This window comes from Scardinius erythrophthalmus (assembly GCF_964197995.2).
Source record: "Scardinius erythrophthalmus genome assembly, chromosome: 19".
Taxonomy (NCBI): domain Eukaryota; kingdom Metazoa; phylum Chordata; class Actinopteri; order Cypriniformes; family Leuciscidae; genus Scardinius; species Scardinius erythrophthalmus.
In genome coordinates this window covers 13,024,776-13,040,730 of record NC_138239.1, presented here as the reverse complement: position 1 = coordinate 13,040,730, position 15,955 = coordinate 13,024,776, and the positions used below count along the sequence as shown (strand labels likewise).

Sequence of the window (15,955 nt, the reverse complement as noted above, 5' to 3'; positions counted from 1 at the left end):
TCCCTAATTAATATTCATAAGTGGGCGTTTGAATATGTATTTTATAAAGTAAAAAAACTAAATGCTCTTGAAGCAACAGCAAAGATTATTTTGTACCTGAAAATAATGTTTCCAAAATCGTTTCAGTGGTTCGTCAACTCGTAAAAGGGTGAACGGCACTTCTGCATTCGCTTTGCGACCCGGCTATAACCGCACTATGCAAGTTTCACCGATGAGAAGGAGAAGCACCTTGGATAGGGTTGCTGATCTGTAGTTCCAAAAAGACAAAAGAAACTACAAATCTGACTTGCTTTACGGCAAGCGTTACTATAGCCGACAGGTGGAGCCTATATAAATAATAGCCGTTTCTGATGTCGCAATACATAATACTTTCATGAAATCATGCAACATACCCTACCTTGTCTGCGGACATCGTTATTTCCAAAGCCGGTGCTGGATAAACAAATAGCGTGCGCGCGACGGTAGGCTGCGGTAGGCTAAACTATTTACGACAGCAGTAATGGACAATTCCGCTTCCGACATGTAGGGGGACCGAAGAGGAAAAGTGCTTTGGTGTAAAATATTTCATCTGTTTTGAACACAATATCACCCAGTATTCTTTACAACATTTTTTTAATTATTTTTATTTGCATCTGAAAACTGATTTTTTTTTTTTTTTTTTTTGCATATTTGTGCTTAGAAGCCTTTCGTACAATACAATACTAGAGCTTTTCCCCTCCAAAACGAATACTTGGCTACAATGAAGAACAAAACCTAGAAAGAGATAAAGGGAAAAAAAAGTGTGAAAAAAGAGTGAAAAAAAAAAAAACATTTACAGAATATTCAACAAACTTTATTACATGTATATTTAAAACTAAAACAAATAAACCTAAAAGACAAACTCAGTGACTCAGTCTTGTGAGTGAACATTCATACTACTTCAACTCAGCAAAAATATACAATATTAAGACCTAATCTGAATGCTTTATGGCAATCCAGATATACTGGGCAGCGTAAAATGTGCAGATAGTCCAAGACGCATAAATTAACATAAATAAAACTCAGTCAAGCACACAAAAATCAACAGTTATTAGAACTTTAACCAATCATCCCTTGTTAATCACCTCATGTGTACCTTCGTATATTAAAAACTAGTAAGCTCTGCAAAATAAGTTCTTTTCTTGTTACACAGACAAATAAGCTTTTATAAGATTTTAAAGAGGATAAATTTTCTGGTGCAAATTAATTCTATAACGGTGAAGTTAAATGGAAGAATTGGCAGGTAAGGCAGACAGATAATGAATTAAAACAACACCACTTGGTTAAGTGTTCCTGATGAGAAAATTCAAGTTTAAAAAAAAGTTCTCATTAACTTTATATCTAGGCAAATTACGATTATAACAAATATAGCTTTCAATACAGCAATAAAAGACAGTATATTTGAAGCAAAATATAGGTCCTGAGATATCTCTGCATCCAGTGGTAAATTATTATTTAGGCAATAAAACAAACTAAATAAACAAACAAAAAAAAAAAAATCCCAAATTTTCCTATTCATTCCTATGTCACTTGATAAAAAGCGAAACTTGGCAAAGTTGTGAAGGGTAACTTGTCTTCCCCATCATCACATATTCATTAGTATGTTCCACAGAAGTAGAGAACATCTTAAGGCAAAGGTAAGTCTTGAAGATTTCGAGTTAGTGGTGAGACGCTGTGCTTGAAATGCCGTTTTGAAGGGTTATTTTCTCTCGTCATTTGGGGGCTTTGTGGTCAAACAGTTGCAGGTCAAGCCGAACCCAAACCTCTCCAGTGGGAACTTCGTGAAGCAGCAGCCTCCTGGTGGACGGACCTTTATTCTCAAGCTCTTTCTTAATAGTGGCTACAGGAACCTCAGTGCGACCTAAGAAATCTATAGAGGGAGAAAGACAAATGGAACAATGACAGTTTAGGGAAAGTAATTATACATGTTAAAATATTAAGAGAGATCTGTTTAAGACTAATTCAATTTAGAAACAGTCTTATACTTTCTATTTTTATACTGACCATCTGGTAAAAACTGCTCCCTCTCATATATCGTAATGCAAAGGACATCTTGATACAGATCTTTAATGTGAAACTGACAATTGAAGTTCCACTTGGGGTTGGAAGTGTCATTGATGGTTCGGGAAGTGAAGCCTTGAGAACCCATGGTCACTTCACAATATGAATTACTCTTTCCTAAAAAAAAAAAAAAAACAAATACAAAAATTACTAATATACTATAAGATGTTATGGAACATTAATGCATTTATTGGGAAGATATTGCATTTTTTTTTTTTAATGAAATCACCATTTGGTTTGGAGGATTTTAGCTCCGTTGCCTCCAAGATGGTGACAAGCAGGCGGCCAATTCCACTTGCCTTCATTGATCGAGCTGTAAAAAAGTATAAAAACATGAACTTGGGCAACCTGTAGTAATTATTGTTTACATTTTAAAGACCATGACATACACTACCGTTCAAAAATTTGAGGTCAGTGAGGTTTCTTTAGTGTTTTTGAAAGAAGTCTCATGCTCACCAAGGTTGCATTTATTTACACAGTAAAAAAAAAAGTAATATTGTGAAAAAAATAATATAATTTAAAAGAACATTTATATTTATTATATCTTAAAATGTAATTTATTCTTCTGAAGGCAAAGCCGAATTTTCAGCAGCCATTACTTTCCAACAGAAATCCTTCTAATACGCTGATTTTATTGTCTTTACTGTCACTTTTGATCAATTTATTGCATCATTATTTATTTCCTTAAAAAACATAACTTTACCCAAACCTTTGGACGGTTGTGTAAGTATTAAGCGAATAGTCATATTTAATGTTCCCAAAAATTGTTTTTACACTGATAGGCCTTTTCCCGTTTTTTCTTCTCCGTCTCAAGGAATCCTTCTGATGCCGTTTTGATCTTCTGAACCCATGCAGTCCTAGCAGGATATTGGGCAGATGTTAAACATTTTGTGGCATAATGAAAACTATATATGCATGTATAGTTTCCTAGAAGCATATCCAATAATTTGCATTAAAATTCTGTCAGTTACTCTTGCAGTGTAATTTCAGTAGCGAGATAGGTGGTTGTTTTTTCCCCCCACTTCTCGTACAGTGTGCCGATAACAACATTCCATGAACGGTTCATAAAACATCCCATGTATGCAGTAAATAGTGGCTTGCTGATAAGGCTGATAAAAAGAGTGATCGCTGAAACTGACCTCTCGTTAATGTTCTCGGTCTTCAGTGTGTACACGCGATCTATGTGGGAAATGTGGAAGACGGGATCATCACTGGACGGATCTGACGGAAGCTTCACCAGAACTTCATTGAGGAACACAGGCTGGGAACACAAATATACACATTAAACCAGTGTTTCTGAAATGGTGGGTTGAAACCCAAAAGTGGGTCACAAGTCCGCTTTGAGTGGGTCGCAGAGAGTGACAATAAAAAGAATACTACTCTGTAGGGAGGAGTGGAACCCTACCGTCTTATACATCTTGTACTGGGTGTTGGATTTGGGGCTGAAGAGCTTGTCCGTTCCTGAGGAAGTGAACTGCCTGACAGCTTGAGTAAACAGCAGAAAGTCGTTGAACAGAAAGGCGTGTAACTCCTTATTGCTCTTGGTCTTAAACACCTTCCCGCTGTGCAGCAATTTACGAGGACCCAGGCAGTTGGTTAGAGAGTTGAAGGTCAGATTCTAGACAAGTGACATAAAAGAAAAGTAAGAAATCTACTTCTACCTTCAAAGCATTATATATGAAAATCTAAGGCAAAGTCTTTCAGCCAATCAGCCCTCAGAATATTTTACACTACCATTCAAAGGTTTGGGGTCAGTAAGATTATTATAATATTTTCAAAGAAATGATTTATTCAGAAAGGATGATATAAAATGATTAAAAGTGAGGGTAAAGAGATTGACAATGTTACAAAAATTCTATTTTATTTAATACTTTTATTTTATTTTAATACTATACTTAAATATTAATTAGCAAAACTGTTTTCAACATAGATAAAAATAATTAGCGTTTCTTGAGCACCAAATCAGCATATTAGAATTATTTCTGATGCATCATGTGACACTGAAGACCGGGGTAACGGCTCCTGAAAGTTCATCTTTGCATCAGAGGAATAAATTTCATTTTAAAACATACTAAAACAGAAAACAGTTATTTTAAATTGTAGTAATAATTCACAATATTACTTTTTGTACTGTACAAATAAAATCAGCCTTGCTGGGCATTAGAGACATCCTCAAAAACATAAAAAAATTGTACCGACCCCAAACTTTTGAACGGTAGTGTATATTCAGACGTCAGCCTATGATCGATCTTGTGACTTCTTGTATCAGAAAAAAAGATGGTATAGAAACCAATTCTAATGTCACATGACTAAACAGCGTGCTTTCTGACCTCTATGATGCCTTCACACTGCACATGGGATTGGATCCACTCCAGCCTGTCGGAGTTCTCCTTCTCCCTGACGCCCTCGTTCACCTGAGAGCACAGCAGCTCTGCCTTCTCCAAAGCCTCTAGCAGCTGAATATAGTCCACATGAGTGTCTGGAGTACTTTCCAACATCTGGACACACAAATACACACATATTGGTTAAAAACACACTATTCATTTGCTTTCACTATCAATATCTAAGATGAGAGATGTAGAAAAATAAAACGTTATTTTCACAGTACTCACATTTTTAATATGGAGAGGGTAGCGAGTGATTCGTTGCATAGGTTTGAGTAAAAAGCTGGACAAAGGCATTCCTTTACAACGGTAGTCTGTTGCAATTTTCTGAAAAAAATATTAAATAGTCATATTAACTAGGTACATTTTTTAACAAAAGACTCAAATTAACCTCTGGGAAATCTAAATTAAGTTTTTAAATGAAGCTTTTCAGGATATTTAATGTGCATTTTAACATTTGCCTTTTTAGCCATTGCAAGTGAAGTATGTGTGGCTACCTTAAGGAAAGTTTTGAAGTCTGGCTCCTGGTCGGTTCTCTGTTGCAGCAGCGCGGCACCATTCAGCTGGCAGCTGCAGAAGCGGATGTAGGCCTGCATGTGTGACAGCTCAGAGGCCAAGATGTCCCCGATCATGTGAACAGGCATTTTGTCTCCTCCGGAATTTTTCCTTGCCTTCAGGGCCCTGCCAATACACACATCATGCATGATACGCTGCACACTGGAAAAAGAAAAAATATTTTGAAGTTAACCTCACATACTTGTGCATCTTGGAGCTGCACTGGATAAGCTCCCTCCAGTTGACAAATATCATGTTCATTTCAGCCTCAGTGAGACGGCCTGATTCAGACATGGGCTTGTAGAAGACCTTAAAAGAGACAAGGAAGTAAGGACAAGGAAGTAAATATCATTTTATCATCATCAACTATCAACTATTTAATCAAATATGACACAAAAAAGCACTGTTGAGTGCTTTTACAGTCATAAAAAGAAATGTATTTAAATAATTCTTATTAAATCATTTTAAATAATTATTTAATAAACCTAATTATTGTATAATACTTTAACACTATTATTAATTATTATACTTTATTATTACTTGTTTTTTTTTACTTAAAAACAATCATAAGTCATAATGAAAGACAATGAACTGCAGAAAATGCTTAATATTATTCATATTAATCTAATTAATAAATAAAATAAATAAACAAGTATAGATTTTCCTTAAAAATATACTAAATAAATTATAAAAAAAAAAAATTATTATTATTATTCATATATTTGTTAAATAAAGCTTTGGATCATTTTGGTTAACTCTTTTTGATATTTTGAAGTTGCTTTGAATAAAATGTGAATGTAAAATAGACGATTGTGATTGTGTACCTCTAGGACCAGCTGTAGGTCTTCTATGTATTTCTCTTCAGTTTCAATGAGCTCATGGATGTAACCTTGCCGTTTCCTCTCCTGCGGGCTCGTTGAATCCCAAGTGGTCTGGTCAGCACACCCTACAAGAAAACCGTACAGGTGAACTCACCCAGACACATGAAGCCCATAAACACAACAAAACACACACAAATTGGAGGCTCCATGAGATCCTTCAACAGTCTTACTCCAAACACACTCAAAACCAAGAAGAATAATGTCAGTCGCAGTGTATTAGTGACACTCCAAACTGCTCCCGAGTGAATCCTTACCTGCTGGTGGTCTGTCCGTTTGACCATCCATGGTGTCTTCATCATTCACATCCCATAGCCGCAAAAACAGCAGTTTACCCCCTGAATGATCACTCATTTTCTTGAGCTGTTCTTAGTAAACCTGCTCATTTACTGTGATGAATATTGCAAGCATGCAGGATTATTCATTCTGTTTACACCCATAATACAACAGCAGGATAACCATAACTAGATGGCAGTGAAGATTAGCCAGATTAATTCTGTCAGTAAGTCCCCAGAAATTCATGGAGGGGGTTTCATATGAGATAATATAGCCAGTTTCTTTTATGTTTCCTTAAAACTTTTAATTTGGTGATCATTTATTTAAGTCTACATAAAAATAGTCATTTCTTCCCTATTGTGACGTATATCTGAGTGAAATGGCTTCTCGAACAAGAAAGAAAAATGTAGGGCAGGACTTGATTTTTCCATCGATTGGATCATTGAATGGTTGTGGTTTGCTATTGCAGTGATCTCATGTGAGTGACAGGTTGTCCTGCCCTCGCATCATCAGAGAGAAGCAGAGAAGAGAGATTTCAAGAGGAAGTTATTTGGATTAAAGATTATGGAGGGCACATGAACTAAATAATAATCATAATAATAATAATGTGCACGGAAAAATCATTTATAACAAAGTGCAAAATTCCATAAATTGTCTATTTTGATTTCATGGTGACATTAACATTTATTTACATAATTTTTTAATTAACTATTAATAATGATAAAAAAATAAGATCAATACATGTCTATATTTTACTATAGATGATACAAGTTGGAATATTTATGGGCTATGTTGTTTTTGTTTTGTTTTTTAAATGTGTATCTGGAAGTGATTTTTTTTTTTTTTACATTGGCACTGAACTCTTATATTACAAAAATTAAAAGGGACGACGTTTATTTTTTTCAAATGACTTTAATGTCTAGATTTCTTCAAATCAAATAAGTACAAAACCCAAAGTATTTGAGATATTTGAATGATTATTAACAACATCCAATAAAATGATATTAAGGCAAACATTCGTCCACAGTTTTACCACTACTTGCATAGCTTCCCGTATAATATTAACAAATCTGTTTATACAGAAGCGATTCATGCACAAACAAGGCATAAAACGCAGTAAATATGTAACAATACCACCTAAGGCGAAAGCATTTTGCTTAAAATAGCAGCAGCAGCAGCATAACTATAATCTATACCACTAAATACATCACAGACAGTAATACAAGTTGTCTTAGCTTTTACATTGATTTCAAACAAACTAAATACAAACAAAATTGAAGAAAAAGAGTGGAAACCATCTAAAGATTCGAGGTGAAACTGCCTCAAAAAAGTGACAGTTCTTTGTTCTTTAAAATGTCAAAGTGCCTTCAATAGCCAGAGATCAATAATACCAAGTTAAAAGATGTATAATAACCAGAAAATGTATGCAAAGTGTAACATAAGTTTGAATGCGATGACATACAGAGGCAGTTCAACACTGTAACATCCCTTAAAATGACTGAGGTGCAACAGTTTTACTGTGAAGTCCCATCTTATAAATTAAGCTGCCACACATAAGAAACTTTAAAGCAAATTAAAATTTAAGAAAATTAAAAAAAATGAACACCACAGAAAAACTCACTATCCCTCTACTAATAGGTTAGGATTGGTCCAGACTACCAGTCAATTGAATGAGAATCCTTATTTTAGTTTAAACAAATGAGATGGGTAAGGAGAGATAAAGGAGGGTGATTGGGTGAGTAAATGGTGGTTTCAGCAGGACCACCTCCACTGTGAGAGGGGGATAGTGGGTCTCTCATGGGCGAAGGGAGGGAAAGGTGTTACCACCCTACAGAGGAGGACACAAATGAGAAGGAAAAAGGGGAAAAGAATGTGTGACAAATGAAATGAAGCTAATTTTGTAGAAGGGAAAAGAAAAATCTAACATTAGATACTACATGTCCACCTGTAAATGACTGGAAAAAATACTTTCTACTATAACCCCCAAAAATAAAATGAACCAAAAAGGCACCATAAAATAACACTAGGCATTGATAATTACACTAAATTATTAAGTGGTTAAAAATGTCATTGTAATAAAAATAAAATAAAACTGCAATACACTGTCATAAATACAATACAAGCAGCATAAACTGCAACAATATATATTTTTTTAATAATCTGAACCCAAGTTAACTTTCAAAAGAAACGTAAAGGCAATCAAAAGCTTGCATAATAATTCAAAAACAGAACTAAAGTTAAGTCTGTTTATGGGTCTCTACTTACACTGCTGACTGGGGTCAGATTCTGAGGTGGTCAATTTCACATAGTTGGTAGGAATCAAGCCTGTGACCCCATTGAGTTCTCCTTTCCACCAGTCAGGATCGCTTTTGTCCAGCACATTGATAATTTGACACTTCGAGAAGCTTAGCTCGTCCTCGTTCGCTGCGGTGTAGTCGTATATGGCGATGACTTGGCCGACTAGAGAGAGGAAGGACAGACAGAGCTATAAGGAGAGATACACAAAGAAATAAATCAACCCTGGAAATTTGTGCTGTTTCTCACTAGCAGCAGATGCAGGTGTAGATTTGCCGCTGTTTGAGCCCAGGAGCTTGACATGCGAAGCAGGGAACCAGCCCTTCTGACGCTTCTTCCCCCTGGCCTGAAGAGACAGAGACAATTTTCAGCTATCTGTCTATCAATGTCTTTTTTTTATTATTTTGTTTGCAAAATACATGGGAAAAAAAATGACAATTATCCAGTTGGGGACATATCATTGAAATAAATTTCAGATGTCTATAAAATGACTTAAACTGCGATTTTAGTACCTTGATTAACGTAAGTGGATTTCAAAAATTGTGGAAAATGACTCATTTAAAGTCTTTGTGCATAAACAGCTCACTCACCTGCAGTTCCCCGAGCCACCAGCCAGAGGGGTTCTTGGTGAGGATGAGGATTAGCTGGCCTGGAGAAAGATTTAACTGCTCTGCTCCCGCAGCAGTGTGTGCAGTGGTCACCTGTGCCACTTCTACAAACAAAATAGCATGCTATAGGTTTAGATCACTATAAATGAATTACTATGATTTTAATGCTGTCATAGAACGTTACACTGTTACTCACCTGGTTTCTTCAGCAGCATTCCAGGTTTACCAGAGAGACTTGAAGTCTAATGAGAAAATAAAATAAAAGTTCTATCACAACAAACAACATGTATAAATGCCAGTGTCCCTAAACATAAAGATTAAATTACATCAGTCTCCTTTGGCTTGACGTAATTGGAGGGGAAGACTCCTGATCTGTCTCCGATGCTGCCTCTCCACCACTCCCCTTCTCTCTCTGATACCAGGACGGTGTCTCCCTCAGTGAAGGTCAGGTCTCCAGGCTCGGGGCTCTCGTAAGTGTACAGCGCCACGTATTCTGATGACGGGATCAACATACAAACATGGTTCACAGAAACTCAGAACTGAAGGACAATGCTGATGTCCATATATATAATATGTCCACATTCACAGGCATAACAGACACAAAACATACTAGAAATGAATATACACGCGCTCTCACACACTCTCTCACACACTCTCTCAGGAAATGAATATTTGGGCTGCCCACAAGAAATGTTTAGCCACATTAAAAACGAATTACTAGATAAATAATTTTCAAATTAATGCTATTCTTTTGGGGGGAAAAAATTCTTACCTTCATAGTTGGACCCATCTGCTGAATCAGATCCATCAGTAGAACTATAGACGAAAAAAAAAACCCATCAAGAACCAAAAAAGATTATCAAATAGGGTTTCAGTGTCAAACAGTGAAAGCGAAAAACATCTGAATTAGTGTCTTTGCAGTGAGACTGGCACCTCAGGACACTTGTGAGTTTTATTATGCAATGTTTGAAAACAACATGCACATTGACACTTTCCACAGACAAAGTACACGTAACACTCACAGCTACACACCCATCTATTATGTCAAAAAAAAAAAAAAGTAGCAACATCACAACCACTTTAGATTGGTGTGTGTATTTACTCTGCTTGTGCGTCACTGCCGCTCAGCACTGTAACATAGGTTTTGGGGAACCACCCCTTAACCCCACTGAGTTCTCCCAGCCACCAGTTCTCCTGCTGCTCCAGAACTGTGATCACATCATTTTTGGAGAAGTTGAGATGGCTGTCCGTCTTTGCAGTCCAAGAGCACAGAGCCTGAGCTTGCACATTCCCCACCACCTGAAAACACACAGCAAATGTCATTGCATTCCACAAGGAAGTTGTACCTTACATAAACACTATGTGGTAATTCTCAAGGAATCCTGCATACCTGTCCATGGTTGGAAGAGGCAGAGCCTGTGGCATGGGTTGGGGTGAAAGCGGAGTTCAGCCGCGATCCACTCTGTCCGTCACTCAGTTTACTGGTGAAGAAGGCGTTTTAGAAAATTCCACATGTTCTACTGTCATGCTCAACAAGACTTTGAAATTAAACAGTGCACCTCTATGAAATATTTCACACAAAGTACTTATTTAAAACTGATGTTTTTTTAATTAGGTTTTTTTTTTTTGGCAAAAAAATCAGAATAGAAAAAAAAATCTATTTTAATCAAAATAGCAAAAATATGGCTTTGTGAAAAATTGTTTGGTAATATTTTATACTTTCAGACTTGGTGTGAACAGGTCTTGTACAACAACTGAATTTTGCCTCTTTCATATGAAAGACATGCAGTTTGTAGCTGTGAATGTTTTCTGTGATGGTTCTGTAGGCACATGAACTTTGTCTGTGAGTGTACATTGGGAAAAGTCTGTGATTGTGCTACAGTAAATTAAGCATTTGAACAATGTGAGGTATTCAGATTGGAGACCGCACCTGACAGAAATGGAGACCTGTGGCTTCAGGGCTTGTTTGGCCACGACCGGAGCCTCAGATTTGGCCTGCTTCTCCACATAGCTCTCAGGGAACCAGCCCATCTTCCCTTGCCGACTGCCGTACAGCCAGCCCTGCTCTCGCTCTAAGCTCTCATCCACCTAAACAAACACAAGTCCTGCTGAACAAACTCTAACTCTTATGCTGTGAACATCAAGCAGTTTCAAAGCAACCTCCACCCAAACTGCTGAGACCATACATTCAAGGAGCAGCTGAAGACACACCTCTCCTGCAAGCACTTTACCACACCCTTTAACCAATGCACTTAAACACACATAAAATAAATAAATAAGTAATAATTTCTTCTGTCAAACTGACCTCAATTAGGTCATCGCTTTCAAAGGAGAGCTCATCATCGTTTCTGGCAGTGAAGGGGTAGAGGGCTTTACATGTCGTCAATGCTGCTGATCTTCTGTGCTGTGTGCCAAGAGGATGTTTGCTGCCTGAAATCACGAGGACATTCATTCCAATCACATCAGAGATGACTCGACTAGCCACGCTAGTTGATTTTAAAACTCATGGTACACTTTTTTTTTTCTTACCCTTCCTCTCCTCCAGGCCACGCAGAAGAGCAGCAACAATGTCTGATTTGACAGTGGTCTTCTTGTTCTGTTCGTCGTCTCTCAGCCTCGCAGCTGCGGCCTCTTCCTCCTGCTGTTTCCTCTTCCTCTCCTCATCCTGTTTCTTTTGCTCCTCCTCCCGACGCCTCCTGTCCTCCTCTTCCTGCCTTTTCCGGTCTTCCTCTTTTCTCTTTCTCTCTTCTTCTAGTCTCTTCCTCTCCTCTGCATCTCTCATGGCAGCCTCCTGTGCACGATGTCGCCTCCTCTCCTCCTCCTCACGTTCCCTTCTTCTTTCCTCTTCTCGTCTCTCCTCCTCTTTCATCTTCCGCTCCTCCTCTGCCCTTTTCCGCTCCTCGCGCTTCCTCTCCTCCTCCTCCAATCTCAACTCTTCCTGCCGTCTTCTCTCCTCCTCCAGTTTTTTTCTTTCTTCCTCCAGTTTTCTCCTCTCCTCCTCCAGTTTCCTCCTTTCTTCATCTCGCCGCCTGCGGTCCTCCTCTTCCTCCTGCCTCCTTTTCTCCTCAAATCTCTGTCTCTCTTGTTCTCTCCTTTCTTCCTCCTCCTCCCGGGCCTTGCGCTCTCGTTCAGCTTGTTCTTTAGCAGCCTGTAAACGAGCTTGTCTCTCCCTCTCCTCCTCCTCACGAAGTTTGGCATCTCTCTCCTCCTGTAATTTCCTCTGTTTCTCCTCCTCATCTCGCCGCAGTTTCTCCTGCCACTGCCGCTCCTTCTCCAGTTTGATGCGTCTGCATTAGGAAAGAAATTTTGCCTGTGAAATCCTGAATGCTTTTAAAAGGCTCTGTAAGTGTGAGTGTACCATGGGAAAGAATTTCTTACTTCTGCTCTTCCTCTTCTCTCCTCTTCTTTTCCAGTTCCTCCTGCTTGCGTTTCTTTAGCTCTCGAATCTTTTCTTCCTTAATGTTGCGAAGTTTTTCCAAAGCAGACTCTTGCATCCTCTGGCTCTCTCGGAGGTCCTGATAAACAAACCACAAGATTATGACACACTGAACTCAATTCAGACACAATTCGTGTAACAGAGAGCCAAAAAGTTCTTAAAGTTAGAATGAAATCAAAATTTACCCAACTTAACACTGGTACCAGGTTTCATTTATTGGTACACATTAGCATATTTTTTGTATTCATAACCTATAATAAAAACAAGATGGTTTTCGTCTGAAATTACATTCCCTTTTTGCTAACGTCATTTAGACGATAAAATAATATTAACCAATAGCCAAATAGTTATTTAGGCACTTGCATACATGTCTGGCTCCATTCTGGTACGCAATTTCTAATTTTCATGTTCCAATTCAATTTTTTTCCAATTCAAATTGCCAATTAAATTTTTAAATATCCTGTTTCAATCAGAAGTATGTTACAATTGAAGGGGGATTTGACATGTATTCAGTTAACTAAAATAAAATAAATATAAAAGAGTAACTTATTTCAGCTAGTTGTCAAGGAAATATTTCTCATTCTCATTTAGTTTAACTTTTAATGTAATAAAATAAGTAAAACTGAAATCAAATTAATAAAAACTATACAAACATTTAAAAAATAAAAAACGAATAAAAAAGACAAAAACTAAATTACTACAACAAAATAAAAACAGAAATAAAATGTAAAAACAAACACAAATGCAAAAAGCTAAATATTAACAAAATCTATAAAGTAGTATCTCAATGATAATAAAATGACAAACTGACACTTTTTTAAAAATATTACTAGTCCTAATGTACACAATTCATCAAAATATTTCTCTACCTCTGAAATGACTTCCAATATAACCAAGATCACATTGACAGAAAACATTGTTAATCATATAACATGTTTCTATTCAGTTTGATTCTGATGTATAAAAACCCAAATATATTATTTCTGTTTCACTAAGAAATGAGTCGCAACATGGAAGTAAAACACTTTACAAATGGAAATGTATATTGACTGCAATACATGCCTAATCATTTGTGAAGTAAAGAACCATTAGTAATGATCTAAAGGTGAAGCTGCTACAGTAGGAATGAGCAGGAGGAGGGAAAAAGAGATGTGCAACCTTCAGAAGGAAGAAGAGATTGCTGAGGCAACTCAGTAAAGAGAGCAGGCCTTTAAGCATGCAGTCATCCATTTCCTCAAACTGCAGCGAAAGCCAGGGAGAGACAGACAAGTAGACAGACAGACAGAAAAGCTCTACAGCTAGTGATAAAGACACAGGGACAAAAGCATAGGGGTTATTTGCATTAGTGTCATCAGTAGCAGTCTATTTGCTGTTAGCACTGACTATAGAAATGCTAAATCGCTAAAGCTGGGGAATTATATATTTTGTCAAGTTAAAATCTCCTGTGGTTTAATCAGTTTTGTTCAGGTCTGATTGGTTCACATGAATGTGTTAATCATGGCTGAGTGATATTAATAGATTACCTGGATTTCTTTCTTATACTGATCCATGTCTGCTAATTTTACTGCAGTCTCATTCTCCAAAGTATTAAGCTGTTCTTTAAGCTTTCGACAGGTAAGATCCTTCTCTTCCATATTCCTCTGTAAAATCTTTACTGTTGCAGCTGCAACATGGAGGAAAAAAACAGCAGAAACATTTTAAACAAATTGTTGATGCCCTTATAATTACAGGGGAAAACAGGTTTATATATATATTTATATATATATATATATATATATATATATATATATATATATATATATATATATATTAAACAATTCAACATCATTCATGCTCACTGCAAGTAATTTTTATCTTACACAATTCCAGATGCTTGTATCACAATTATTATTATTTTTTTTTAAATAGCAATGATTGAAAAAACAAAAAAATCAGAACAAACATATGATTGGCTAATGTATCTTACTAGGGAGGTTGTTAAGACTCAGGCTGCGGAGTCTGTCACTGAGTTTTAGCTGTTCTGTGGTTGACTGTCCCAACTTTCTCTTAAATTCCTGGGGGTGGAGAAAAAAAATAAAAAAGTAAGTTGTAATGATTACCGCTATGCTCTTCTGAGGCAGCCTACTTCTAAAATTGAGTTATATTAATAATCAATAAAGATTTTAGAGTAAATGAATAAATAGAGAAATTAATTTATGAAGAGTGTGTGCTGGTATGGATGCAGCAGTCTGACCTCTAACTGTTTCTGCAGAGTGTTGATTTCAGTGATGCAGGAGTCTCTTTTCTGGTTGATCATTTCCAGCTCGTTTTTATGGATTCTCTTTTTGCCTTGAGCATCTCGGAGCTTGTCAGAGATTTGTTTCTGCTTGTTGCCCTAAAAGAAAAAAAAAGAAAAAGGGACGGAAATCTCTTCATCAAGCATTCTGTCCATTTTCCATTTTAAAAACAAGGAATTATTCAGTAATTGTGCACAGTAGAATCTCATCACAGTAAAATCTCATCCCTAAAGCCTCACCACAGCCTCCAGCTCCATCTCCAGACTCCTTTTCTTAGCCCGGAGCTTGATGATCTCCTCCTGCTCCTCGCTCTTCTGGTTTTGGAGCTCCTGCTTTCTCCTCTTCTCCCACTCAATCTGTCGTTGACGCTCCAGCTCCTTCTTGGCTGCCTGTGAGGACCATCATAGTAGTGGTCAGTAAAAACTCTGTGTTTTTTTATTTCTGTAGATTACTGAAACATATTTGAGAAATGTACATTTGGTCTGAACCTGACACATTTTCACAGGGTCGCCCGCTCACCTCCTTCCTCTCCAGCTCTCTGAGTCTCTCCTCCTCCCTCTGTCTCTCCAACTCTCTCTGTCGCTCCAGTCTGAGCTCCTCCTCCCTCTTCCTCTTCAGCTCGAGCTCTCGTGCCTCCCTCTCTCTCCTCTCTTGCTCCTCTCTGGCCTTCTGTGCCCTCCTCTCCTCCTCCCTGCGCTGCTGCTCCAGCAGGGCCAGTCGGCGCTTCTCCAGCTCAGCATTTCCCATCTCCATATTTTTCTTAAACTTATCTTCAAAAGTCACTAAATACACAGAACACACATTTAAATTATTAAAGTGAACTGGAATGTTCAAGCAACAATTTTCCAGATATATGGCATTTATATAGTGTTTATAAACAAAACATACGCCTCTTTTTTTGGTAATTAATAATGATATTTGTACATTTTATTGTGGGTTAAGTGTCTAAAAAATATGCAGGTAGGAAGGGAGGGCTATTACATGCTTAAAGTAAGTAGGATGTAAATCACACCCAATAATGAGCATAATTCAATATTTAGGAAATTTAAACTAATCAAACAATATTATACAATTGGTGTGCCTAATTAGAAGACAAGAAGTCTGTTTTGAAATACAATGTGTAAAAGCGGGAGGATTTTTTGTAAAATAAGCGAGTCATTTATTTTTG

The 15,955-nt window shown here is 37.2% G+C and overlaps 1 protein-coding gene across 3 annotated transcripts in view; it reads right to left on the bottom strand.

Annotated features, from left to right (window-relative positions):
• Positions 1 to 628: 628 nt before the first annotated feature.
• The window catches only part of itsn2b (intersectin 2b), a 29,244-nt gene continuing 13,917 nt past the window's right edge, over positions 629 to 15,955 (bottom strand). For 2 of the 3 annotated variants that reach the window (XM_081394368.1, XM_081394369.1), the window contains exons 12-39: positions 15,307 to 15,569; positions 15,027 to 15,176; positions 14,745 to 14,885; positions 14,478 to 14,565; positions 14,035 to 14,174; positions 12,454 to 12,590; positions 11,605 to 12,362; positions 11,381 to 11,505; positions 11,006 to 11,163; positions 10,466 to 10,556; positions 10,178 to 10,374; positions 9,848 to 9,891; positions 9,402 to 9,568; positions 9,272 to 9,317; positions 9,058 to 9,179; positions 8,717 to 8,813; positions 8,438 to 8,632; positions 5,843 to 5,964; positions 5,221 to 5,327; positions 4,961 to 5,144; positions 4,692 to 4,790; positions 4,410 to 4,577; positions 3,485 to 3,697; positions 3,219 to 3,340; positions 2,854 to 2,936; positions 2,309 to 2,392; positions 2,023 to 2,196; positions 629 to 1,888 (exon numbers count right to left, since the gene is read on the bottom strand). In XM_081394368.1, the coding sequence (XP_081250494.1) occupies positions 1,731 to 1,888; positions 2,023 to 2,196; positions 2,309 to 2,392; positions 2,854 to 2,936; positions 3,219 to 3,340; positions 3,485 to 3,697; positions 4,410 to 4,577; positions 4,692 to 4,790; positions 4,961 to 5,144; positions 5,221 to 5,327; positions 5,843 to 5,964; positions 8,438 to 8,632; positions 8,717 to 8,813; positions 9,058 to 9,179; positions 9,272 to 9,317; positions 9,402 to 9,568; positions 9,848 to 9,891; positions 10,178 to 10,374; positions 10,466 to 10,556; positions 11,006 to 11,163; positions 11,381 to 11,505; positions 11,605 to 12,362; positions 12,454 to 12,590; positions 14,035 to 14,174; positions 14,478 to 14,565; positions 14,745 to 14,885; positions 15,027 to 15,176; positions 15,307 to 15,569 (4,433 nt within the window). In that variant the 3' untranslated portion in view covers positions 629 to 1,730. The remainder of the gene's footprint in view (positions 1,889 to 2,022; positions 2,197 to 2,308; positions 2,393 to 2,853; positions 2,937 to 3,218; positions 3,341 to 3,484; positions 3,698 to 4,409; positions 4,578 to 4,691; positions 4,791 to 4,960; positions 5,145 to 5,220; positions 5,328 to 5,842; positions 5,965 to 8,437; positions 8,633 to 8,716; positions 8,814 to 9,057; positions 9,180 to 9,271; positions 9,318 to 9,401; positions 9,569 to 9,847; positions 9,892 to 10,177; positions 10,375 to 10,465; positions 10,557 to 11,005; positions 11,164 to 11,380; positions 11,506 to 11,604; positions 12,363 to 12,453; positions 12,591 to 14,034; positions 14,175 to 14,477; positions 14,566 to 14,744; positions 14,886 to 15,026; positions 15,177 to 15,306; positions 15,570 to 15,955) is intronic. The other variant, XM_081394370.1, reaches the window with a different exon arrangement.